The following is a 22,233-nucleotide window of genomic DNA, read 5'->3' as shown; positions in this document are numbered from 1 at the left end:
TTTCTGGTTTTGGTGTGATTATTACATAATTATTACATAGACAAAAGGTTGCATGATTTATTTATAAGATGATAATAATTCCTGGAGTTGTAAACATACACTTAGAGTCTGTGGGAAGCTTTCAAAGTTGACTAAAAGTAAAACATGCAGCAATTTGCTGATGTTCACCTCGTTTTTGCATAATTTATGGAAATTATGCTAATTAGGAAAGGTTGTATGACTTCACAATGGTAACAGATGCATTTCTGAACATCACAAACATGGACTTAAACTCTTAGATCACCTTTATAAGTTACCTAGAAGCAAAGTTCTTGCCATTTCCGTTTTTGACAATTTATTAGCCAATTATGCTAATTGCACATGCTAAACACAACAGAAAAAATTGGAGACATGTTTTTTTGGCATTCTGGTAACCCCAAGAATCAAGATATACCTGTTTCCAAAAATTAACATTCCAAAATCACGGGCATCAGAATCTGATTGATAGGCTCCCCTACTAAATGGCTATAGAGAGACTGTGTACCAATGTGCGTGATGTTTGGACAAAATCTGTAGGTGTATTGTCCAAAAACTTGTTTTGCACAAAGCGGCCTCCTGGTGGCGCTATAACAGGCCGTTCTGGAAATTCTGGGGCAGAGGTTGTGTGCAAAATTTGACATCGACCGGGTTAACGGTGCCGGAGATTAGCTGTTCACAGGCGGACGGACACACACACACACGGACGGACACACACACGGACGGACGGACGGAGTGCAAAACATACTCTACCCATGCCTTCGGCCTGGTGGAGACAATAAGACCATTACTACTGTGAAAATGCAGTTTAAGTTGTAACTACATGGTTATACGAACAGATGGCAGGAATTCTCTCTGATTAAATAGAAAGCAAGGCCAGTCCTACCATGGGAGAAAAGTGTCCACACACACAGGCCTACCTCGTTCTTTTTCATGTCAAGGACCCCCACATTAATATGTATTTGGCCGTGGACCCCCATCTGATAATATTTTGTACTATAGGGAGGGACCCCCATACAAGATTTGTGTTGAAAAAGTATTTAAAAACTATTTCGACCGTTTCATTTTAGTTTCAATATGTTGGGGAACCCCCGAAACCCACAAGTTCACTAGAACTAACATGATGTTACAACGTTAGAGCCTCAGGGTCAGCAGAGAGGTTTTGGGAAGTGACCTGATGTACTTCCACCCCCCTACTCCACCCCCCCCCCCCCCCCACCCCCCCCCCCCCCCCACCCCCCCCCCCCCCCCTGCGTGTGCGCGCACGCGCACGCAGACTTTGTACACACGCACACGCACACTGTTAATGTTTCAGTCAAATTACCTCTTCTATTTACAGGGAAACAGAGGTCAAAATATTATTTTTTTATTTTGATAATGAATTGTTCCAGCAGCCCCACAATATGAATTCATTTTGATGTTTTTTGTTTTGTAGGTAACTATTGTATAATCGCAATATTACTCACAAGGGTGTGCTTTACCATGATTATTGGCACTTCAGTGATGCTTGGGACCTCGACTACGTCTCGTTCCTGACAGCATCAGTGTCGTGCCAATGTCACAGTAAAGCACACTCTCTCGTGTAATATTGCTTAAGTGAATGGACTGAGGTAACATTAATACTAGTTGAATCAACACACAAATAAGTGCACATGCGCATGCACGTATGCATGCATTCACATTGTTTGATTAAAACATCGTATTGATAATTATCATATCATTTCATTAACTTTTACTTGGTGTTGGTTCTTCATAATGGACAGTCGTGAGGATTGAGTAACTTTCGAGAGATGATGAAAGACTGTGGTCACCTCTAGCTTCCGTTAGTATAGCCTACTCATTGTGCTTGGTAGAATGTCACCTCATATCCGCGGAACAGGTTGTATACCACAGAGCCTAGCAAAGGAGTGTGTGTGTGTGTGTGTGTGTGTGTGTGTGTGTGTGTGTGTGTGTGTGTGTGTGTGTGTGTGTGTGTGTGTGTGTGTGTGTGTGTGTGTGTGTGTGTGTGTGTGTGTGTGTGTGTGTGTGCGTGCGTGCGTGCGTGCGTGCGTGCGTGCGTGCGTGCGTGCGTGCGTGCGTGCACGTGATGTGTGTGTGTGTGTGTGTGTGTGTCTGTGTGGTTTATTTTCATTGGTGCACAAAGAGTGATCTGTCACATGTGAAAGAAGTGCCATCTACGTTTAGGGTAGTGAGGATACAGTACATCTTCAGTGTGTTGTGAAGAGGTCAAATACTTGCAGGAAGAATGAAGTCATAAAGGTACAAATGGCTGTAGCGAGGCATTCTGAGAACATTGAGGTCCAAGATGAAGACCAAGACGATACAAACTACGAGAATGAAACCACCGTCACTACAAGAAGAACTAATGTAGAAATGTCTGAAGAAGGACATTATGAGCGTCTTGATCTGCAAAAGAAAGACGATGCAGTCTATGAAGATCTTCGTGCCAAGACCAGGAAGCACAAAGGCCTACCGAAGAAGATACGGCAGTCTGGTGAGATTATTGAGACAAAAAATGCCCCTTTAAAAAAACGTTAAACTTTTAAAGAAGAGGTTCAAAGATTGTAACTCATCTTACTTCTTCCATTTAGCAAAATGATGCGTAGCCTTTCTGTGAGCCAGTTCAGGAAGATGAGTCGCAGGGTCAGGGACAAAAAAACAATACAAATCTGAAATAGGCCTAATAATTCAAAATGAGATATTTCAAAAGGACTTCATACAAATATAATTAAATATATGGGGAAATCCTTGAATAAAGTAGTGAGTACTTTTCAGAAGTAGTGAAAATCGTTCATCTACAAGCTTACAACGTGTCGCATTGCAACGCATTGTGAGCTTGTAGATTGTCTACCTTCACTTGTTTGGGTCCCAGGGAGACATCAAATGTATACGTTTTGGGTCTCAAGCTAAAACATTTGGGATCTACTTTCAATGTGCTGAGCAGGGATAGCAGAGACCGCCAAGATAAAAGAATATTCACATTGTTGCATTTACATTTTAAATGTTTTATCTATTTGTGAGTTGTCTGACTGAGAACTCAACAATTAATTATAACTACTTATCATGTAATGTGAAAATTCTGCTCAAGCTAACGAGGACAGGAGTGTAGCCTAATATTAAAGATGGACATGGAGACAGAGGAGACATGAGGGACACTGAGACTGAGGACAGTGGACAGTTAGAGAGTGAATAATGTAAAAGTATTGTTGGAGGTCATTTCAAAGCACTTTGGTCTGGTTGTGTTTAGAGTAGGGATGCCCAAAAGGTAGATCGCGATCTACCAGTAGATCACAAAGGCTGTGCAGGTAGATCACATGACATGACCCTTTTATATTTAATGTAATTTTTTTTGGATCTGGCCACTTGAATTAAGGTGACTTGATTGTTTGACATCAAAAGGGCCTGTCAGCTCAAACCTGCAATGCAATACTTTGTTTTCAAGAATGTTGCTGTGCACAAAAGCGTCTGTAGCATTACAAATTAAATACAAAAAAACCCTATACCTATTCAATTTCTCCCCCTCTATTTCCCATTCCAAGAGCATTTGTCTTATATGTAATGCCAGCTCCGTTATTCCAAAGCCCCCTCAGGTACATATTTAAACTATTTTCAGCAATGGTATAATATTTTCGGTAGGTAGATCCTGTTGAGCTGGTCATTTTGAAAGTAGCTCTCAAGTCAAAAATGTGTGGGTTTAGACTCTTATCTTGTTTTTGTCAAACAGGGAGAAGGCCTTTCAGAGTGGTTGCTGTGTGTCTGGGGATGCTTATACTGCTGGGTGTGATCATAGCCCAGGCTGTGCTCTGTGAGTATTCCATGTCACTAAACTACCACATCTCTCACTCAGGGAGTTTGTTGTCTGATATTTTGTAGCTGTGAGTATTAAAGCCACCACAGTATTAACCCAGAACTTTTTTTATTTTCTCATTGTTTCTTTTTGTGTGTGTTATTGCATGCATCTGAAAAGTATTATGAATAAAGTAGTGCTGACAACAAGTAACAATGCACATTAAAAAAGGATAAGTTAACAACATTGAGTTTTTCTTCTTTTCAAATCAAACTTTCCACACACAATGCTTATTGACCTCATCATGAACAGTAGCAACAACTGTCTTTATCATCCATTTCTGTCCTTCGCAGGTCGTTCACCCTGCAGTAACATCATGACCAACGACACTCTGGTGCATCATTATGACACGCTGAAGTCCATCAATGATACCCTGACCCTGGAGAACAACCGGCTTCAAAGTGAAGTAAACCATCTGAAGACACGGATAACAGGTGAGAGAAGATACAAAATAACTGTTAAATAGTATATTATTGACATTTGAATTATTCTCGGGCATATAGAGGTAGGAAATCTTAAGTCATCACTGCTGGTGTATGACAGCTATCATAGAACAGTAATTATTCTTAAAGATTTTCAAGCTCATCTTCATATAATATATTGGTCGTCACTAATGCTCATTATAATATAGACAGCAGGTGAGAGAAGATACAAAATAAATGTGAAATATTCTATTTTTGATATTTTAATTAATATATGGGATATAGATCTGAGTAAAGTCATCACTGCATGCTGGTGTACGACAACTATCATAGAACAGTAATTATTCTTAAGATGCACGTCACCCATTTTCAACCTCATCTTCATATAATATATTGGTCGTCACTAATGCTCATTATAACATGGCATCATTTCTGTCTACTCACTCTGTCTCTCATTGGTGGGCTGTGGCCAGTTCAGAAACCTGCCTACCAATGACATCATCAATGGGGATGGCTGCTGAAATTGATTTCATATTACAAATCTAAAGTAACTAAAGCTATTACAGTTAATAAATAAAGTAAAAACTACAATATTTGCCTCTGAGATGTAGGGGAGAAGTATAGGAAGTAGGCTTATCACAAAATGTAAATACTTAAACTGAAGTAAAAGTACCAGAAATCTTTACTTGAGTAAATTTGTGGTGTAAAAACTCTGATAGATTAATAGTTTTACCCTCCACTCCATCTCTGACTACTATTATTATTTAACTATGTGTTAGAATTGTTTATCAGTACAGTGAAAATCCATCAAATCTCCTGTTTGATGTGTTTAGACAAGTCGTGCTGTTCCAGTGGATGGACGACGTTTGCAGACAGCTGTTACTACAGAACTACTGTAGATAAAACATGGCAGCAAGGTAGAGATTACTGTCTGAAGCAAGGAGCTGATCTGGTGGTCATTAACAGTAGAGAAGAACAGGTTAGTGTGTGTGTGTGTGTGTGTGTGTGTGTGTGTGTGTGTGTGTGTGTGTGTGTGTGTGTGTGTGTGTGTGTGTGTGTGTGTGTGTGTGTGTGTGTGCGTGTGCGTGTGTCCAGTGTCCATCATCCTGTATTGGATACAATTAATGATGATCCAATCATGTACAAAAAATCAGGTATTCATCAATGGATTGAACGCTGGGTTGTATGCATCATGGATTGGTCTGACCAGGACTGAGGGCAGATGGACGACGTGGCTGGATGGAACACCACTGACAACACAGTGAGACATTTGACATGTTTTTATATTGTAATTCTATCAAAGTCACTGTATGTGAGTGACTGAGTGGATGTGATTCAATACATTGTTGTTTATTGTGCAGGTACTCTATGTGAGTGACTGAGTGGATGTGGTTCAATACATTGTTGTTTATTGTGCAGCTACTGGAGAAGTGGATATCCTCATAACGATGAAGACAAGAACTGTGCAGCAGCCTACGGTTACCGGACTGACACTGGAAAATGGATTAATAGGTTATGTTCATCTACAAGGATGTCAATTTGTGAGACTGAGAAATAATGTTTGTTTTCACTTCATTGATGAAACTGCAGCTCAGTTCTGCTACAGTAGTAATTCGTAGTGAAAATGATAAAAACTAGCCATAATCACTTTATCCCATTTAAAATCTGTCATTTTAGATTTAAGAATGAGATATTCAAAAATAGCAGATGTACAAGCTCACAGCGTGGCACCCTTGTACATCTGCTATTTTTGACCATTTTCTAAAGTATTTTTAAGTGTTAGAATTACTGATTCACTCACTCTTTCTGTGACCATAACGTCTTTTACATATTTTTAAGTGGTGCAACCACTTCTTTAAGTGACTCTGTGTGTGTGGGTGGCTGGCTGGCTGGGTGGCTGGGTGCGTCTGAGCACAAAAACAGCATGGTTGTTTTTCACCACCTGTGCGCAACCTAACACACACACAAACACACGCACATTATTAAACTGTATATATGGTGATTTTGGGTGTGCCAGTACAGTGACAGTGACAGTACAGTACAGTACAGTAGAGGGTACAGTAGAGGGACCCCCACACGGTAACTTTGTCATTTCTCAACCGTTTCGGACGCGGGGGCTATGTCAGTGGTGCTCAATTATCTGTATTTGGCCGCAGACCCCCATCTGAAAATATGTTGTTCCAGGCTAAAAGTATAACATAATGCTTAAAACACCTAAAGGGGTTCCCGGGTTAACGTCTTTTTATATTTTTATGCACACAGACTAGCCTCGCATCCACGTACCGTAGGCGGGTGTTCTTTCGCTAGAAGACGATTTCATTCCGTTATGGTGGGCGATTACATTTTTCCCCCCTTCATTCACTCCTGTTGTAAGCACGATCTTTAACAGCGTTCTTTCTCAGCTTCGTTTCTCCATCCGCACCTGGGTTGGCAATTAGGCGATTGTTGTAGCTCAATGAAAAATCTCCTCTGCTTCACAGTTAGCACATTTATAGCAGCACCGAAGGAGCCCTAGGGTGACACGAACATGGCGGATTATGACTTCCGGTTAGCGGCTCTATAGTGTCCTGGTCCATTCATTTTACAGAACGCAACTCTGCTGTGCGCATGTGCGGCACGTAATTACTGCGGTAGGCTTAATACAAACCACCATTGAACTATGATGCTGTTTATTCATTTTGCTTTCACAACTTGAATATGCTGGGGGAACATTTACCGAAAATAGCAGATCTATAGAAGCTCACAAGGTCACAACACGATGCATTATGAGCTTGTAGATCAGAGGTTTATTGGGTGAAAAGGGAAATACTAGAGAGCAGAGGTTCTCAAAGAGGAGTCCCCCGGACCCCTAGGAGGGTTCCAGAGGAGTCCCCCGGACCCCTAGGAGGGTTCCAGAGGGGTCCAAGAAAATATATATATTGCCTCTTTCTTAGGTTATTTGACAATTTTGCCAATGTTTGACCCGTTTTTTAGTTTTTGATTCGTTTTAATGCAGAAAATGTTTTTTTTGTGTGTTTTTATTTTATTGCTATTGTTCATATACTGTAGTAAGCTATCACAATGCCACGTGTTGTTGTCGTATTGTTATTTTTGATCTTTTTTATATTTCTGGAATAATATATGATTGAAATGTGTTTAAAATGTATGAATATTCATTATTATGTTTAAAATGTCTGAATATTCATGAATATGTTCAGATGTTCAGCTAGAACAACATGCGGCTAAGATAAGCAGAGCAGGTTGAAAGGTCTTAAAGGGGGGGGGGGGCTGGGATTTTAACTGATTAATTTAGATTAGATAGAAAAATACTGCGAATTTAAGCATTTTAGTCGCTGACCACAATGTACATTCCCAGTGCCGTCGCTACATTATACACACTCAATACGCACTGCGAGTAGGGTAACACGTTGAGGGGGGCAACAAAATGTGCCAAAAAGTGCCAAGCCGACCCTCATAACAAATTTCTCCGCGGCTCTGCCGCGTAATAAGGAGCGGCCGTGTGTGCGTCCTCACAAACGGCGAAAATAGCCGATCTGAATGAGGAATAGCAGCGCTCTCGTCAGGAGGTCAGCTATGTCCCGTAACATTCCACTGTTCTGAAATACTTAAAAGTATTGTGCAGTTTGAAAGTATTGTCTTTTACAGAAGGTCCTTGCATTTATATAGGCTACCTGAACCTGAATATATTCCTGAACGAATTGCACTGATCTGTTCAGTACCACCTTGATAAAAAATAAACAATATTTTGTTGCTTAAGCTTGTGTATTTATTCACTATTTATTGCATTCACTCGTATACCAAAATCCACTTGAATTGAAAACAAAAGGTCAAATATTAATATGCGATTAAAATGGGATTCATTTTGATTAATTAAAGCCTTAAATTGGTTTCAGGTTCTATTGAATGTGAAGGAGGAGGTGACAAATGAGCCTACAACACACAGTATGGCAGCACTGTCTATAGTTCCAGGTGTTCGTTCAGGCACACAGAAAGAAATACTGTGGCTGTAGGCTAATTTCCTGGGGTCTAGTAGGACTGTAGTAAATAACCAAAAATAAATCACCCTACATTTTTCTAAATAAAGACATTAGCGACTTGTTCGAATGCCCCCGCCCCGAAAGAAAGAAAGCAGCAAATTAAAAAGATTTAACACTCACCTTTTACTTTCTCTAATAACAACCTAAAACATGAACCTTGGTTGAAAGACCTAAAGTTGTCCTTTGAACTTTTACTCCACTTACCTCAAAGGAAATGTTATACTTCACTACAATTATTTGACAACTTTAGTTGCTGATTGATTGATTGATTGAATACTTTAACAGTTTGCAAGTTACTTTGCAGATTAATCAAAGTAGCATATCAATAAAAGATAGACATAGATTTTGAATTGCATAAAGAACAGACCTGAATATAAGACCATTACTACTGTGAAAGTGCAGTCTAAGTTGAAACTGCATGGTTATACCAACAGATGGCAGCAATTATCTCTAATAGAAAGCCAGGCCAGTCCTACCATGGGAGAAAAGTGGTAGACACAAGACGTTGAGATTGGTTAGGCCGCCGCCTACCTCGTTCTTTTTCGTGTCAAGGACCCCATGTATTATTTGGCCATGAACCCACATCTGATAATAGGAACTTTAAGCAACGACTGTTTTCAGGACGGCTCCGCTAGGCGGAAGTACGGCGGCTATGACGCCCACGCCGTAGCTGTCAAAATCGTTAAGCTAACTATTGCTTAATTCTGTGCTGGACATGATCACCAGTGGAAAGAGGAAGGTGCTGGAGCAACCTGTGTTATTCTAAAACCGTTTTAATAAACATGGTTAATATGACATATGGTATTAGTGTTTTTTCTTCATTCAGAGCATGCCAGCACATTGCACAGCATAAGAGAGGTGATGGAGCAACCTGTGTTATTCTAAAACCGTTTTAATAAACATGGTTAATATGGCATATGGTATTAGTGTTATTTCTTCATTCAGAGCATGCCAGCACATTGCACAGCATAAGAGAGGTGCAGCAACCTGTGTTATTCTAAAACCGTTTTAATAAACATGGTTAATATGACATATGGTGTTAGTGTTATTTCTTCATTCAGAGCATGCCAGCACATTGCACAGCATAAGAGAGGTGATGGAGCAATCGGTGTAAATGTATATAAATGTATGTATATCATTTCAATAAACATGGTTATGACATGGCGTTGTAGACACTACGTGTAAGTGTGGGTTCTGCCGTAGTAGAAAGGGCTGCGACGGCAAGCAGGTTTATGTATCGAGCACTGATCCTGCTTGCTGGAGCCGACTGCCGTAGCCGTCGTTGCTTAAAGTCCCTAATGTTTTGTACCAGGGAGGGACCCCCAAAAAACATTTTAAATGTTTTAAAAGTATTAAAACATTTTCTCAAGACTTGAAACCCACTGTAATTTTGAGAGCTTTGTGCGTGTTTGCGTGTGTGTAAGTGTAAAGGGCCGGCCCCTAACCACACCAGAGAGTGGAACTCCTTGCAACATGCAACTCCTTGCAACCATTATTTCCAAATGGCATGTTGCAAGGAGTTGCAGCGGTGTGGTTTGGGCCTAAAAAAGTAGGTCAAGGCTGGTTGTAAATAATCTAGGGAAAATGGCGCAGGGAAATAAACAACGGATTGAAAGAACATATCCGTAATAACAACTTTAATATCTGGCACAAACAAACAGTAAGATACTAAGATTGACTGTGGGAAACAACAACTCTCTATCAAACTGCTGAAAATGACAGTTTTACTCATTATGGTTTTGTTTTAGTTTTAATTTCCGTGAATATTTGGGTCACATCACACCAAGGTGGAGGCATGCACTAGTCTAGAGAAGAGGAATGTCCATCTGTAAGCAGGGTGTAGTGGGGGACGCGGGGGAGCGCTATCCCCCCCACACGTCTACATTTTTTTCTTTTGTCAAAAACATGTTTCTAAATTGGCTATACACGTCTGCATGTTATAATAGTGTGTCTGCGTGTGTAGCACACAGTACATAGACTTACAGTACGATGATGGCGTGAGGTCTGCGGAAAAATAACGTGGGCGAGATGGATTATGGGCGACGGTTACCCGATGAGGATGCAAGGAGTAGCCTAGAGCTAGAGGTGGCGAAGGTGAAGGAGTTTAAGGAGTAGGCCTAGTTCACCCCAAAAATGAAAGTTTAGAAAGATTACGTTTTTGTCACATTCGACTTTTTGATTTTTTGATTTGATTTGATGACCTGCCTGACATCATTACAGTACAACCAGAGTGACAGGATGTAAGAACAGGGAACACATTGAATAGTAGTAATGTACATGTCGTCACCACTAGAACATGATGTTACAATAATGTTAGAGCCTCAGGGCCATGCAGAGAAGGTGCTATACTATCCAAACCCCTACTCCCCCCACGCCACACACGCACAAATTAATAAACGTGCAATGTGAATAAAAACTGTGTGCGTGTCCCGGGCGGTTAGCTCAACCGTCTGGGCACCTACAGGCTGCTGAGCCAGCCTGACGGCGTGCCGCGTGTTCCACTCCCGATCCTGACGGCCTTTGCCGTGTGTCTTCCCCCCCATTTCCTGTCAGATTACTTTCATCTGATCAATAAAGGCAGAAAATATATATATATATATAAAAAAAAAAAAAATAGAACGGTGTGCGTGTGTGTGCATGCGTGCTCCAAGACATTACACAACCCAGTGCTATACATACTTACTTTGCCAACTCTCTGCACAACCCATACATTGCATACTTGTGAGGGACTGAGGTAACAATTACTCAACACACAAATAAATGCAAGAACGACATGGGTGGGTGGGTGTATGACTTTACACAACCTGTGTGTTTGAGAATTTAGGTTTTGTACATCCTTAACGCGGAAGCATTGTGCCAAACCAGCCACAGACTTGACACAGGTCATATTTTGCTAAGCCACTACAATTATGGTTATACAGTTTATGTAATGTTTTTGATATGACTAATCAATATAGGCGCAGCATATACAATACAACATAGTTACTATTTGTACTACTACTACTCAATAGTTTCTTTTCAAGGCTCTCATACTTGTAAGATGTCTACAGAAGATATTTATGCAGAGCCAGACATGACAAAGAAGGTAAGAAAGAAAGATAGAGACAGAGAACAGAGAGGGGACACTGAGGACAGTGTAGAGATGGAGGAGAGAGTGGTGTGTTATAGCGGCCTGTTATAGTGCCACCATGAGGCAGCTTTTCACATGTTTTACCTAAAACTGCACCGATCTGCGTGAAACGTTGCATGCACACTCCCTAGAGGCCAAGGACAAACCTTTGACCTGCATTTTCCGCATCTGCCTTTTATAGCGCCACCAGGAGGCCGACTTTTGTAAAACACATGTTTTGATATTACTCCTCCAGATTCTGTCCAAAAATCTCACAAATCATTACACAGTATCTCTATGGTCATGTGCTCAAGTCGGATCTGTCGATATTTCATATTCCATCCTAATTGGCTATAATTGGCTTTCACAGTTTGCAAGATTGCCCCGTTTTGAACAAAAGCCTCAAATCATGAACGCAGCATGCAATTTACGTGAAATCTTTCACACATTTTCTTACTAGGCTGAGGAATATATCCCACCCTTTTCACATTGGCCTGTTATAGCGCCACCAACAGGTTGATTTTTGCAAAACATTTTTTTGGAACAAAATGCCTCAAATCATCCAATTGCCATCATTGTCTGATATTTTGTAGCTGTGAGTATTAAAGCAACCACAGTATTAACCCAGAACTTGTGACTTATTTTTATTTTCTCATCGTTTCTTTTTGTGTGTGTTATTGCATGCATCTGAAAAGTATTATGAATAAAGTAGTGCTGACAACAAGTAACAATGCACATTAAAAAAGGATACATTAACAACATTGAGTTTTTCTTCTTTTCAAATCAAACTTTCCACACACATGCTTATTGACCTCATCATGAACAGTAGCAACAACTGTCTTTATCATCCATTTCTGTCCTTCGCAGGTCGTTCACCCTGCAGTAACATCATGACCAACGACACTCTGGTGCATCATTATAACACGCTGAAGTCCATCAATGATACCCTGACCCTGGAAAACAACCGGCTTCAAAGTAAAGTAAACCATCTGAAGACACAGATAACAGGTGAGAGAAGATACAAAATAACTGTTAAATAGTATATTATTGACATTTGAATTATTCTCGGGCATATAGAGGTAGGAAATCTTAAGTCATCACTGCTGGTGTATGACAGCTATCATAGAACAGTAATTATTCTTAAAGAAGCACGTCACCCATTTTCAAGCTCATCTTCATAATGTTCCAAACTATAAATCATTTAGCTAGGGACCCCCAGGAACGCCCTCTGAAGACCCCTGGGGGTCCCCAGGCCCCACTTTGATAACCACAGCCATATGGTTCCAGCTTAATATCTAACCTCTCTCTCTAACCTCTCTCTCTTATTGTAGATATCTAAGATTTATTTTATTTTATTTTATTTTTATTTTGTGTTTTTCTTTTCTCCTTACTCTACTCTCTGCCTCCTTTTCTTTCCTTAAAACTACATAAAGCTGGCACTAAACATTGCAGATCTACAGGATCACAACATGATCGAATGTGAGCTTGTAGGTCTGCTATTTTCTGCAATTGGAAAAACAAGGTTCTTCTATGGCATCACTCTAATTTGGCACCTTTATTTTCCTGTGTGTGCGTGTGTGCATGTGTGCGTGTGCGTGTGTGTGTGTGTGTGTGTGTGTAGGCACCGTACACACCAGTCCCTCTGCTGAGCTGAAGCTGGAGCGTGGGAGCTGTCCGATGTTCTGGTTCAGCTTCAACGGTCGCTGCTACAAGTACGTGCCTCAACGCATGAGAACGACTTTCTCCTGACCCTGATCCTGAACTACGACCCAACAGGGTATAGCGCCTGGATTGGGCTGAATGACCTCTACGTTGAGGGGGGGTGGATGTGGTCTGATGGCTCCAAGGTGAAGTTCACCCCATGGTATAGTGGTCAGCCAAATGATAGTACAAGTGGCAACTGTGTGATAACATATAATAAACAATGGTGGGACACTTCATGTTCTAGTAAATATCCTTCTGTGTGTGTACTCCGTACAGAAACACATTGTTGAGTGGAATGTGTGATTCAACTCTCACTGACTTGTACCGAGTCTCCACAATAAGAGCATGAAATAAATATAATTTCTGTACTCCGTACATAAACATCTTGTTGAGTGGAATGTCACTGTGATTCAACTCTCACTGACTTGTACCGAGTCTCCACAATAAAAGAGCATGTAATAAATACAAATCCATGTGTTTACTGGTGCCGTCATTTCAGAGCGTCTCCATTGTGAAGCACATTCAGAGACATTAATTATAATAAACTATATAGTGGACATGAAGTATATTTGAAAGTTAATTATTTAACGTTCTCAGCTATTTTCATTATTTCATTATTGCTTCTTAATTATTAGGCTATATTGTTTTGTCTAATTTATGCCATTTCTTAGATATTTATTTATTAATGTATTAATGAAATATGAAATAAAGGGATATTTACTCTCGACCCATATACAAATGCATGGAGCCGTGACCCAAAAATGGGTCCCGACCCACTGTTTGGGAACCCCTGGTCATACAGTATATTTCTCCATTGAGAAGAACATTCAACTCTATTAATTAACAATGCTGGACAAATTATACTTTAAGTTTATTATTTATCACAATGAAAATGTGTGTGTGTGTTTAAGCCCTTTAGGCCTGACGTCGAAATTTAAAAAAAAATGTCTTTTTAAAATGTATTTTTTTCTGGTAAACCCTCATGTTTCTATATCAGTGGTTCTCAATATTTCATGTCAAGGACCCCAAAAATTATATGAATTTGGCCGCCGACCCCCATCTGAAAATATGTTGTTACAGGGACGGGGGGGTCCAAAGAAGCAAAGATTTGAGTTAAAAAACTGAAACTCTGAAAGAATATATATTCAAAGAATTGAGGCACATTTTCACGATTTTTCAAAAATAGCAGACCTACAAGTTCATAGCGCGGCACTCGGTGGCACGCAATGAGCTTGTAGATCTTCTATTTTTCAATAGATAAAGTAGAACATAATGTTTAAAACACCAAAAGGGGTTCCCGCCCAAAATGGGTTAAGTGATTAGAGCAGCAGTGGTGTCGGAAGTATTTTTCAAATGGGGACATATTTATTTGAAGATATCAAAAGACCGTATAGGGCTGACTGCACCTTCTGTAGTCTATGAATGGATGCATGAATGAAGGAATGAATGAATTAATTAATTCATTAATTCATTTATAAATTATTTCTGACCAACGGACCAACCAGTGACGGTGTATACATACAATATTCCCCACAATTGTCACACAACTATAGAAACAATTACATGTAGAAGTAATTTCATATGCGCTTGTTGTTGCTTTACTGCGTATACAGGTCTGGTCTGTTATAACGTAAAGTTAGAAAAGTACATTTCACAACAGTACCACTCTTATGAAACTTTCATTTGGGGGCGCTGTTTCCTCTTCATTGCTAAAATGAGGTACTCTACCCCCCCAGGCGGGGGCAGTATTGAGTCGAAAACAAGAGTGAAGCTATAGTTATTAATTCTGGGTCAGGGTATAGTAAGGAAATGAGCCTTTATAAAATTGTCAAATTCAAAAAAGTAGTAGGCCTATACTATAAATTACCCAATTGATTTACTTAAGTTAAAGTACTACTACCCTATTCATACTAATGCATATAAGGTTGAAGTGGTTAATGTATGTTTTATAATAATTATCAAAATCTACAAAGTAACTATAGTAACTGGAAAATGTCAATGTTTTAGCACCTATATTATGTTATTGGGGTAGATTCAAATAGTAGTCAAAGTTGAATACATAATGCAGTTACCACAGTTTTTATTAAACGTCCCTTTGTTCTCAATAGAGGGGAACAAAAACAAAGATACACAGCGTATTTGTAGCTTTGAATCTGTGTAGGTGAAGTTGAAACCAGTTCATCTTTGTAGCTCTGTAGCTTTGTGTCTTTTGCAACAGCTATACAAACGCTTACATTGACAGAATGGTAGACAGCATCTTTGCATCTGCCTGGCCTGGACTGTTAGCCGTTAGCTCCTGCCGCTAGCCGAATAGTACTAAGCCCGTTTTCAGCTAAATGCGGAAATGTCCAGGCTAAATAACTTATCGACGGGAGTCGTGTTAATATTATTTACTCGTCAATGTCATGTTCACTCCAAATAAACAAGTATTATGCACTTGATGCGGAGAGCCATCTTATAGAAGAGTTGCGATATTGAGGGGGCAGAAAACAGCCCGGTCACGTGGTTCATGTACTTGCACGAGCCCATAGACTGCAATGCATTCCGTAAACTTCCGGTTGTCCCTATTTGAGGCCTTCAAATAGGGACAAAGAAGGTTATGTAGAAGAGCCGCCGTTGACTGACAGACTAACAGACAGACTGGCCCCATGAAGTAAACGGAGTTTGCGTAACTCTGATGAAGTAAAGCTTCATTCACGTTAATCATAATAGCATAATAATAATATCCGTTTCTCAAACAAATCTGAGAAATCCCAACGGCAAATATTCGGTAAAACAGCGACCCCTATTGTTCCAACAAAACAAGCAAGGATGAAGAGGCCTTAATGTTTATTAAATAAACATTTTTGTAATGTACTTAGACTAGTATTTAAGGTAGAAATACATAACGTGACTCAGGCCATTTACCTTATATATATATACACACACAATATATACAATAATTACACCAGGAATAATTAATAAAAAATCAAATCACAGCAAACATTACAATCCACACAGCAAACAACACAGCAAACAATTCCTGGTATAACATCCTATTAACATCCTATTACAATCTGGCTGGTGTCTTTGACTTTGTTGGGCGTGATGGTGGGCTGGGTGGTGGCTTAGGACATGTTGTGTCTTTGGCATAGTCCTCACAAAACTCTCGGATGTGTTTGTACAGATAGGCCTGCCTCTCTCTGTCCAGTCCTGCTGGTTGTAGAGTGGGAAATCCATGCTTTGGTGGCAGGACGTTGACGTCACGAAGCAGTTGGAACTTCACCTCTTCTTCATCGTTGTGTCGTTTCTTGGCAAACACTATGCCAGGCTTGTTGGCATCAAAGCTGCATGTGATGAAATATTAAATTATGTAAGTAGTGGTTGTTATAGGGTTGAAACACAAGTTTTTATATAATTGAAAAGTGTCAATAAATACATACAAATGTTTAAATATAAAATAAACCCACCGGAAATGCTGGTACTGTTTGATGTGCTCCAGTGGGCGGAAGTATGGTTGGAGGAATTTCTGCCAGTCATAGCAGTGCACCATCACACGGCCATCCTCTGTTCCAACCAGCTGTGCGATGTTGGGCTTTGAGCTGTTGTTCACCATTGCAGCGATGTCAGCCAGGTTGTGGGCGTCTGACTTATGGAAGATCTTCTTGAACTGACCGAAGTAGCAGTCAGGAGCAAATTTTGTGTGACCTACAATCAAAAAGTGGAGCCCGAGTTGATGATGCAGTTTGTGTATCGTGCGCCAGGCACAATACCACAAGACAAACTTGTTTTTATTCTGGCCACAGCAGTTGTCACAGTGAAGATCCACGTCCGTCTCTCCCAGCCCATAATTACAGAAGAAGTGGTGTACATAGTGAAGACATTATATTGGTCGTCACTAATGCTCATTATAATATAGACAGCAGGTGAGAGAAGATACAAAATAAATATTAAATAGTGTATTATTGATATTTTAATTAATATATGGGATATAGATGTAGAAAATCTGAGTAAAGTATGGTCGTCACTAATGCTCATTATAACATGGCATCATTTCTGTCTACTCACTCTGTGTCTCATTGGTGGGCTGTGGACAGTTCAGAAACCTGCCTACCAATGACATCATCAATGGGGATGGCTGCTACTTTACAAAACTACAATATTTGCCTCTGAGATGTAGGGGAGAAGTATAGGAAGTAGGCTTATCACAAAATGAAAATACTTAAACTGAAGTAAAAGTACCAGAAATCTTTACTTGAGTAAATTTGTGGTGTAAAAACCCTCATATATAGATGAATAGTTTTACCCTCCACTCCACTACATCTGACTACTATTATTATTACAACTATATCTGTTAGAATTGTTTATCAGTACAGTGAAAATCCATCAGTAAATCTCCTGTTTGGTGTTTTTAGACAAGTCGTGTCCCTGTGGATGGACGACGTTTGCAGACAGCTGTTACTACAGAACTACTGAATGGAAAACATGGCAGGAAGGTAGAGATTACTGTCTGACTCAAGGAGCTCATCTGGTGGTCATTAACAGTAGAGAAGAACAGGTTAGTGTGTGTGTGTGTGTGTGTGTGTGTGTGTGTGTGTGTGTGTGTGTGTGTGTTTTAATTACTGCGGTAGGCTTAATACCATTGAACTATGATGCTGTTTATTCATTTTGCTTTCACAACTTGAATATGCTGGGGGAACATTTACCGAAAATAGCAGATCTACTGTAGAAGCTCACAATAGGTCACAACACGATGCATTATGAGCTTGTAGATCAGAGGTTTATTGGGTGAAAAGGGAAATACTAGAGAGCAGAGGTTCTCAAAGAGGAGTCCCCCGGACCCCTAGGAGGGTTCCAGAGGAGTCCCCCGGACCCCTAGGAGGGTTCCAGAGGGGTCCAAGAAAAAATATATATTGCCTCTTTCTTAGGTTATTTGACAATTATGCCAATGTTTGACCCGTTTTTATAATTTTAGTTTTTGATTCGTTTTAATGCAGAAAATGTGTTTTTTTTTGTGTGTTTTTTTATTGCTATTGTTCATATACTGTAGTAAGCTATCACAATGCCACGTGTTGTTTTCGTATTGTTATTTTTTTTTTAACTTTTTTATATTTCTGGAATAATATATGATTGAAATGTGTTTAAAATGTATGAATATTCATTATTATGTTTAAAATGTCTGAATATTCATGAATATGTTCAGATGTTCAGCTAGAACAACATGCGGCTAAGATAAGCAGAGCAGGTTGAAAGGTCTTAAAGGGATAAGGAAAAAAAACTTTTTGGGGGGGGGCTGGGATTTTAACTGATTAATTTAGATTAGATAGAAAAATACTGCGAATTTAAGCATTTTAGTCGCTGACCACAATGTACATTCCCAGTGCCGTCGCTACATATACACGCTCAATACGCACTGCGAGTAGGGTAACACGTTGAGGGGGGCAACAAAATGTGCCAAAAAGTGCCAAGCCGACCCTCATAACAAATTTCTCCGCGGCTCTGCCGCGTAATGAGGAGCGGCCGTGTGTGCGTCCTCCCAAACGGCGAAAATAGCCGATCTGAATGAGGAATAGCAGCGCTCTCGTCAGGAGGTCAGCTATGTCCCGTAACATTCCACTGTTCTGAAATACTTAAAAGTATTGTGCCGTTTGAAAGTATTGTCTTTTACAGAAGGTCCTTGCATTTATATAGGCTACCTGAACCTGAATATATTCCTGAACGAATTGCACTGATCTGTTCAGTACCACCTTGATAAAAAATAAACAATATTTTGTTGCTTAAGCTTATGTATTTATTCACTATTGCATTCACTCGTATACCAAAATCCACTTGAATTGAAAACAAAAGGCTTCTCAGGTCAAATATTAATATGCGATTAAAATGGGATTCATTTTGATTAATTAAAGCCTTAAATTGGTTTCAGGTTCTTTTGAATGTGAAGGAGGAGGTGACAAATGAGCCTACAACACACAGTATGGCAGCACTATAGTTCCAGGTGTTCGTTCAGGCACACAGAAAGAAATACTGTGGCCAGATGTAGGCTAATTTCCTGGGGTCTAGTAGGACTGTAGTAAATAACAAAAAATAAATCACCCTACATTTTTCTAAATAAAGACATATTAGCAACTTGTTCGAATGCCCCCGCCCCCCTGTCAAAAACACTAAAACGAAAGACAGCAGCAAATGAAAAACATTTAACACTTACCTTTTACTTTCTCTAATAACAACCTAAAACATGAACCTTGGTTGAAAGACCTAAAGTTGTCCTTTGAACTTTTACTCAACTTACCTCAAAGGAAATGTTATACTTCACTACAATTATTTGACAACTTTAGTTGCTGATGGATTGATTGATTGATTGATTGATTGATTGATTGAATACTTTAACAGTTTGCAAGTTACTTTGCAGATTAATCAAAGTAGCATATCAATAAAAGATAGACATAGATTTTGAATTGCATAAAGAACAGTCCTGAATACTAGAAAAAGTGCCCTTCTGGGCACAGGTCTCCACCAGGAGGATAGGATTGTGTGATGTTTGGCAAAATGTTTAGGAGTAATATAAACATGTTTATGTGTGTGTGACGTGACTTGGCCTGTTGTAGCGCCACCATGAGGCTCATTTGAAAACTGTCAAGTGGCATTTCTTCCTCAGCCTAGTAGTGGGAATAGGCATGCACAGTTTCACCGCAATCGGACGCTGCGTTGCGGAGTTGTGGCGATTTGTACAAAACGGGCTACTCCTGAAAACTTTAGAAGCCAATCGTAGCCAATCAGGATGGATAATTATGAGAACTCAAACAAATCACATGATCACATGACTATGGAGAGCATGTGTACCGATTTGCGTGACATTTGGATAAAATCTGAAGGAGTAATATTAGAAAATGTGTTTTACATATGTCGGCCTCCTGGTGGCGCTATAAAGAGCAGATGTGAAAAATTCCAGGCAAAGGTTTTTCCTTGGCCTCTAGGGAGTGTGCATACATGGTTTTACACAGATCGGTGAAGTTATAGGTAAAAACACAAATCGGCCAGTTATAGCGCCACCATGTGGCTGAGTTGAAAATATTCAAGTGGCATTTCTTCCTCTAGTGGGAATGTGCGTGCAACATTTCACGGAAATCACACCATGTGTTCATGATTTGCATCATTTTGTTTGAAACGGAGCACTCCTGCGAACTTTGGAAGCCAATCTTAGCCAATCAGGATGGAGTCTGAAAAATCTGAAAGACCCGTTTCGTTGAATGGCTCTAGAGAGACTGTGTACCAATTTGCGTAATGTTTGGACAAAATCTGTAGGTGTACTGTCAAAACATTTGTTTTGCACAAAGCGGCCTCCTGGTGGCGCTATAACAGGCCAATGTGAAAACTTTGGGGCAGAGGTTCAGCTCTGGCATTCAGGGAGTGTGTGTGCAGAGTATGGCTGCGATCAAGCCAACGGTGCCAGAGATTAGCTGTTCACAGACGGACACACGGACGGACACACGGACGGACACACGGACGGACGGACGGACGGACGGACGGACGGAGTGCAAAACATACTCTCTCCCCATGCCTTCGGCCTGGTGGAGACAATAAGACCATTACTACTGTGAAAGTGCAGTCTAAGTTGAAACTGCGTGGTTATACCAACAGATGGCAGCAATTATCTCTAATAGAAAGCCAGGCCAGTCCTACCATGGGAGAAAAGTGGTAGACACAAGACGTTGAGATTGGTTAGGCCGCCGCCTACCTCGTTCTTTTTCGTGTCAAGGACCCCATGTATTTATTTGGCCATGAACCCACATCTGATGATAGGAACTTTAAGCAACGACTGTTTTCAGGACGGCTCCGCTAGGCGGAAGTACGGCGGCTATGACGCCCACGCCGTAGCTGTCAAAATCGTTAAGCTAACTATTGCTTAATTCTTACATGTGCTGGACATGATCACCAGTGGAAAGAGGAACCCATGGAGAAATCTGTGTTATTCTAAAACCGTTTTAATAAACATGGTTAATATGACATATGGTATTACTATTAGTGTTATTTCTTCATTCAGAGCATGCCAGCACATTGCACAGCATGAGGTGATGGAGCAATCGGTGTAAATGTATATAAATGTATGTAGCCTATATCATTTCAATAAACATGGTTATGACATGGCGTTGTAGACACTACGTGTAAGTGTACTGTGGGTTCTGCCGTAGTAGAAAGGGCTGCGACGGCAAGCAGGTTTATGTATCGAGCACTGATCCTGCTTGCTGGAGCCGACTGCCGTAGCCGTCGTTGCTTAAAGTCCCTAATGTTTTGTACCAGGGAGGGACCCCCAAAAAACATTTTAAATGTTTTAAAAGTATTTAAAAATGTTCTCAAGACTTTGGGGAACCCCTGAAACCCACTGTAATTTTGAGAGCTTTGTGCGTGTTTGCGTGCGTGTGTGTAAGTGTAAAGGGCCGGCCCCTAACCACACCAGAGGGTGGAACTCCTTGCAACATGCAACTCCTTGCAACCATTATTTCCAAATGGCATGTTGCAAGGAGTTGCTGCGGTGTGGTTTGGGTGGGTGGGTGTATGACTTTACACAACCTGTGTGTTTGAGAATTTAGGTTTTGTACATCCTTAACGCTGAAGCATTGTGCCAAACCAGCCACAGACTGGACACAGGTCATATTTTGCTAAGCCACTACAATTATGGTATATATGACTTATCAAAATAGGCGCAGCATATACAATACAATATAGTTACTATTTGTACTACTACTACTCAATAGTTTATTTTCAAGGCTCTCATACTTGTAAGATGTCTACAGAAGATATTTATGCAGAGCCAGACATGACAAAGAAGGTAAGAAAGAAAGATAGAGAACAGAGAGGGGACACTGAGGACAGTGTAGAGATGGAGGAGAGAGTGGTGGACATCTACCAGAGTGTGGACGACTTCGTCCCTGGACCACAGGAGGACATGACGGACAACACAGCAGGAAGACAGACTCTGGGTGAGTTTGATCAAGTTGTGAATCCTTGTCAAGGTGTTTTATTTGTTTAAAATGTAAAAATAGTACATGTACTGTAGCAGTCTGTCCTTCAAGAAAAGATTATACAGATTCAATTCAGAATTTCTTGCAGCACAAAACAACA

General features: G+C 40.2%; 1 protein-coding gene across 1 annotated transcript; it reads right to left on the bottom strand.

The window, feature by feature from the left end:
- Positions 1-16,118: 16,118 nt before the first annotated feature.
- Positions 16,119-16,969, bottom strand: LOC306918603 (uncharacterized protein). Its single transcript, XM_079531495.1, has 3 exons — positions 16,899-16,969; positions 16,584-16,821; positions 16,119-16,460 (listed from the first exon to the last, which is right to left on the bottom strand). The coding sequence occupies exons 1-3, from the start codon at positions 16,960-16,962 to the stop codon at positions 16,184-16,186; spliced, it is 579 nt and encodes a 192-aa protein (XP_079387621.1). The 5' UTR covers positions 16,963-16,969; the 3' UTR covers positions 16,119-16,183.
- Positions 16,970-22,233: the final 5,264 nt, after the last annotated feature.

This window comes from Electrona antarctica (genome assembly GCF_951216825.1).
Source record: "Electrona antarctica genome assembly, contig: scaffold_407, whole genome shotgun sequence".
Lineage (NCBI taxonomy): Eukaryota > Metazoa > Chordata > Actinopteri > Myctophiformes > Myctophidae > Electrona > Electrona antarctica.
This window is presented reverse-complemented; position numbering and strand designations above follow the sequence as displayed.

What these genes read in the sequence shown, in the direction of transcription:
- LOC306918603 (XM_079531495.1), bottom strand. Translation starts at nt 16,962, where the DNA reads ATGGGCTGGGAGAGACGGACGTGGATCTTCACTGTGACAACTGCTGTG. An exon ending in TGTGGCCAGAATAAAAACAA is followed by an intron (nt 16,822 to 16,898) that starts GTTTGTCTTGTG and finishes TTTTGATTGTAG; the next exon opens with GTCACACAAAATTTGCTCCT. An exon ending in AAACAGTACCAGCATTTCCG is followed by an intron (nt 16,461 to 16,583) that starts GTGGGTTTATTT and finishes CATCACATGCAG; the next exon opens with CTTTGATGCCAACAAGCCTG.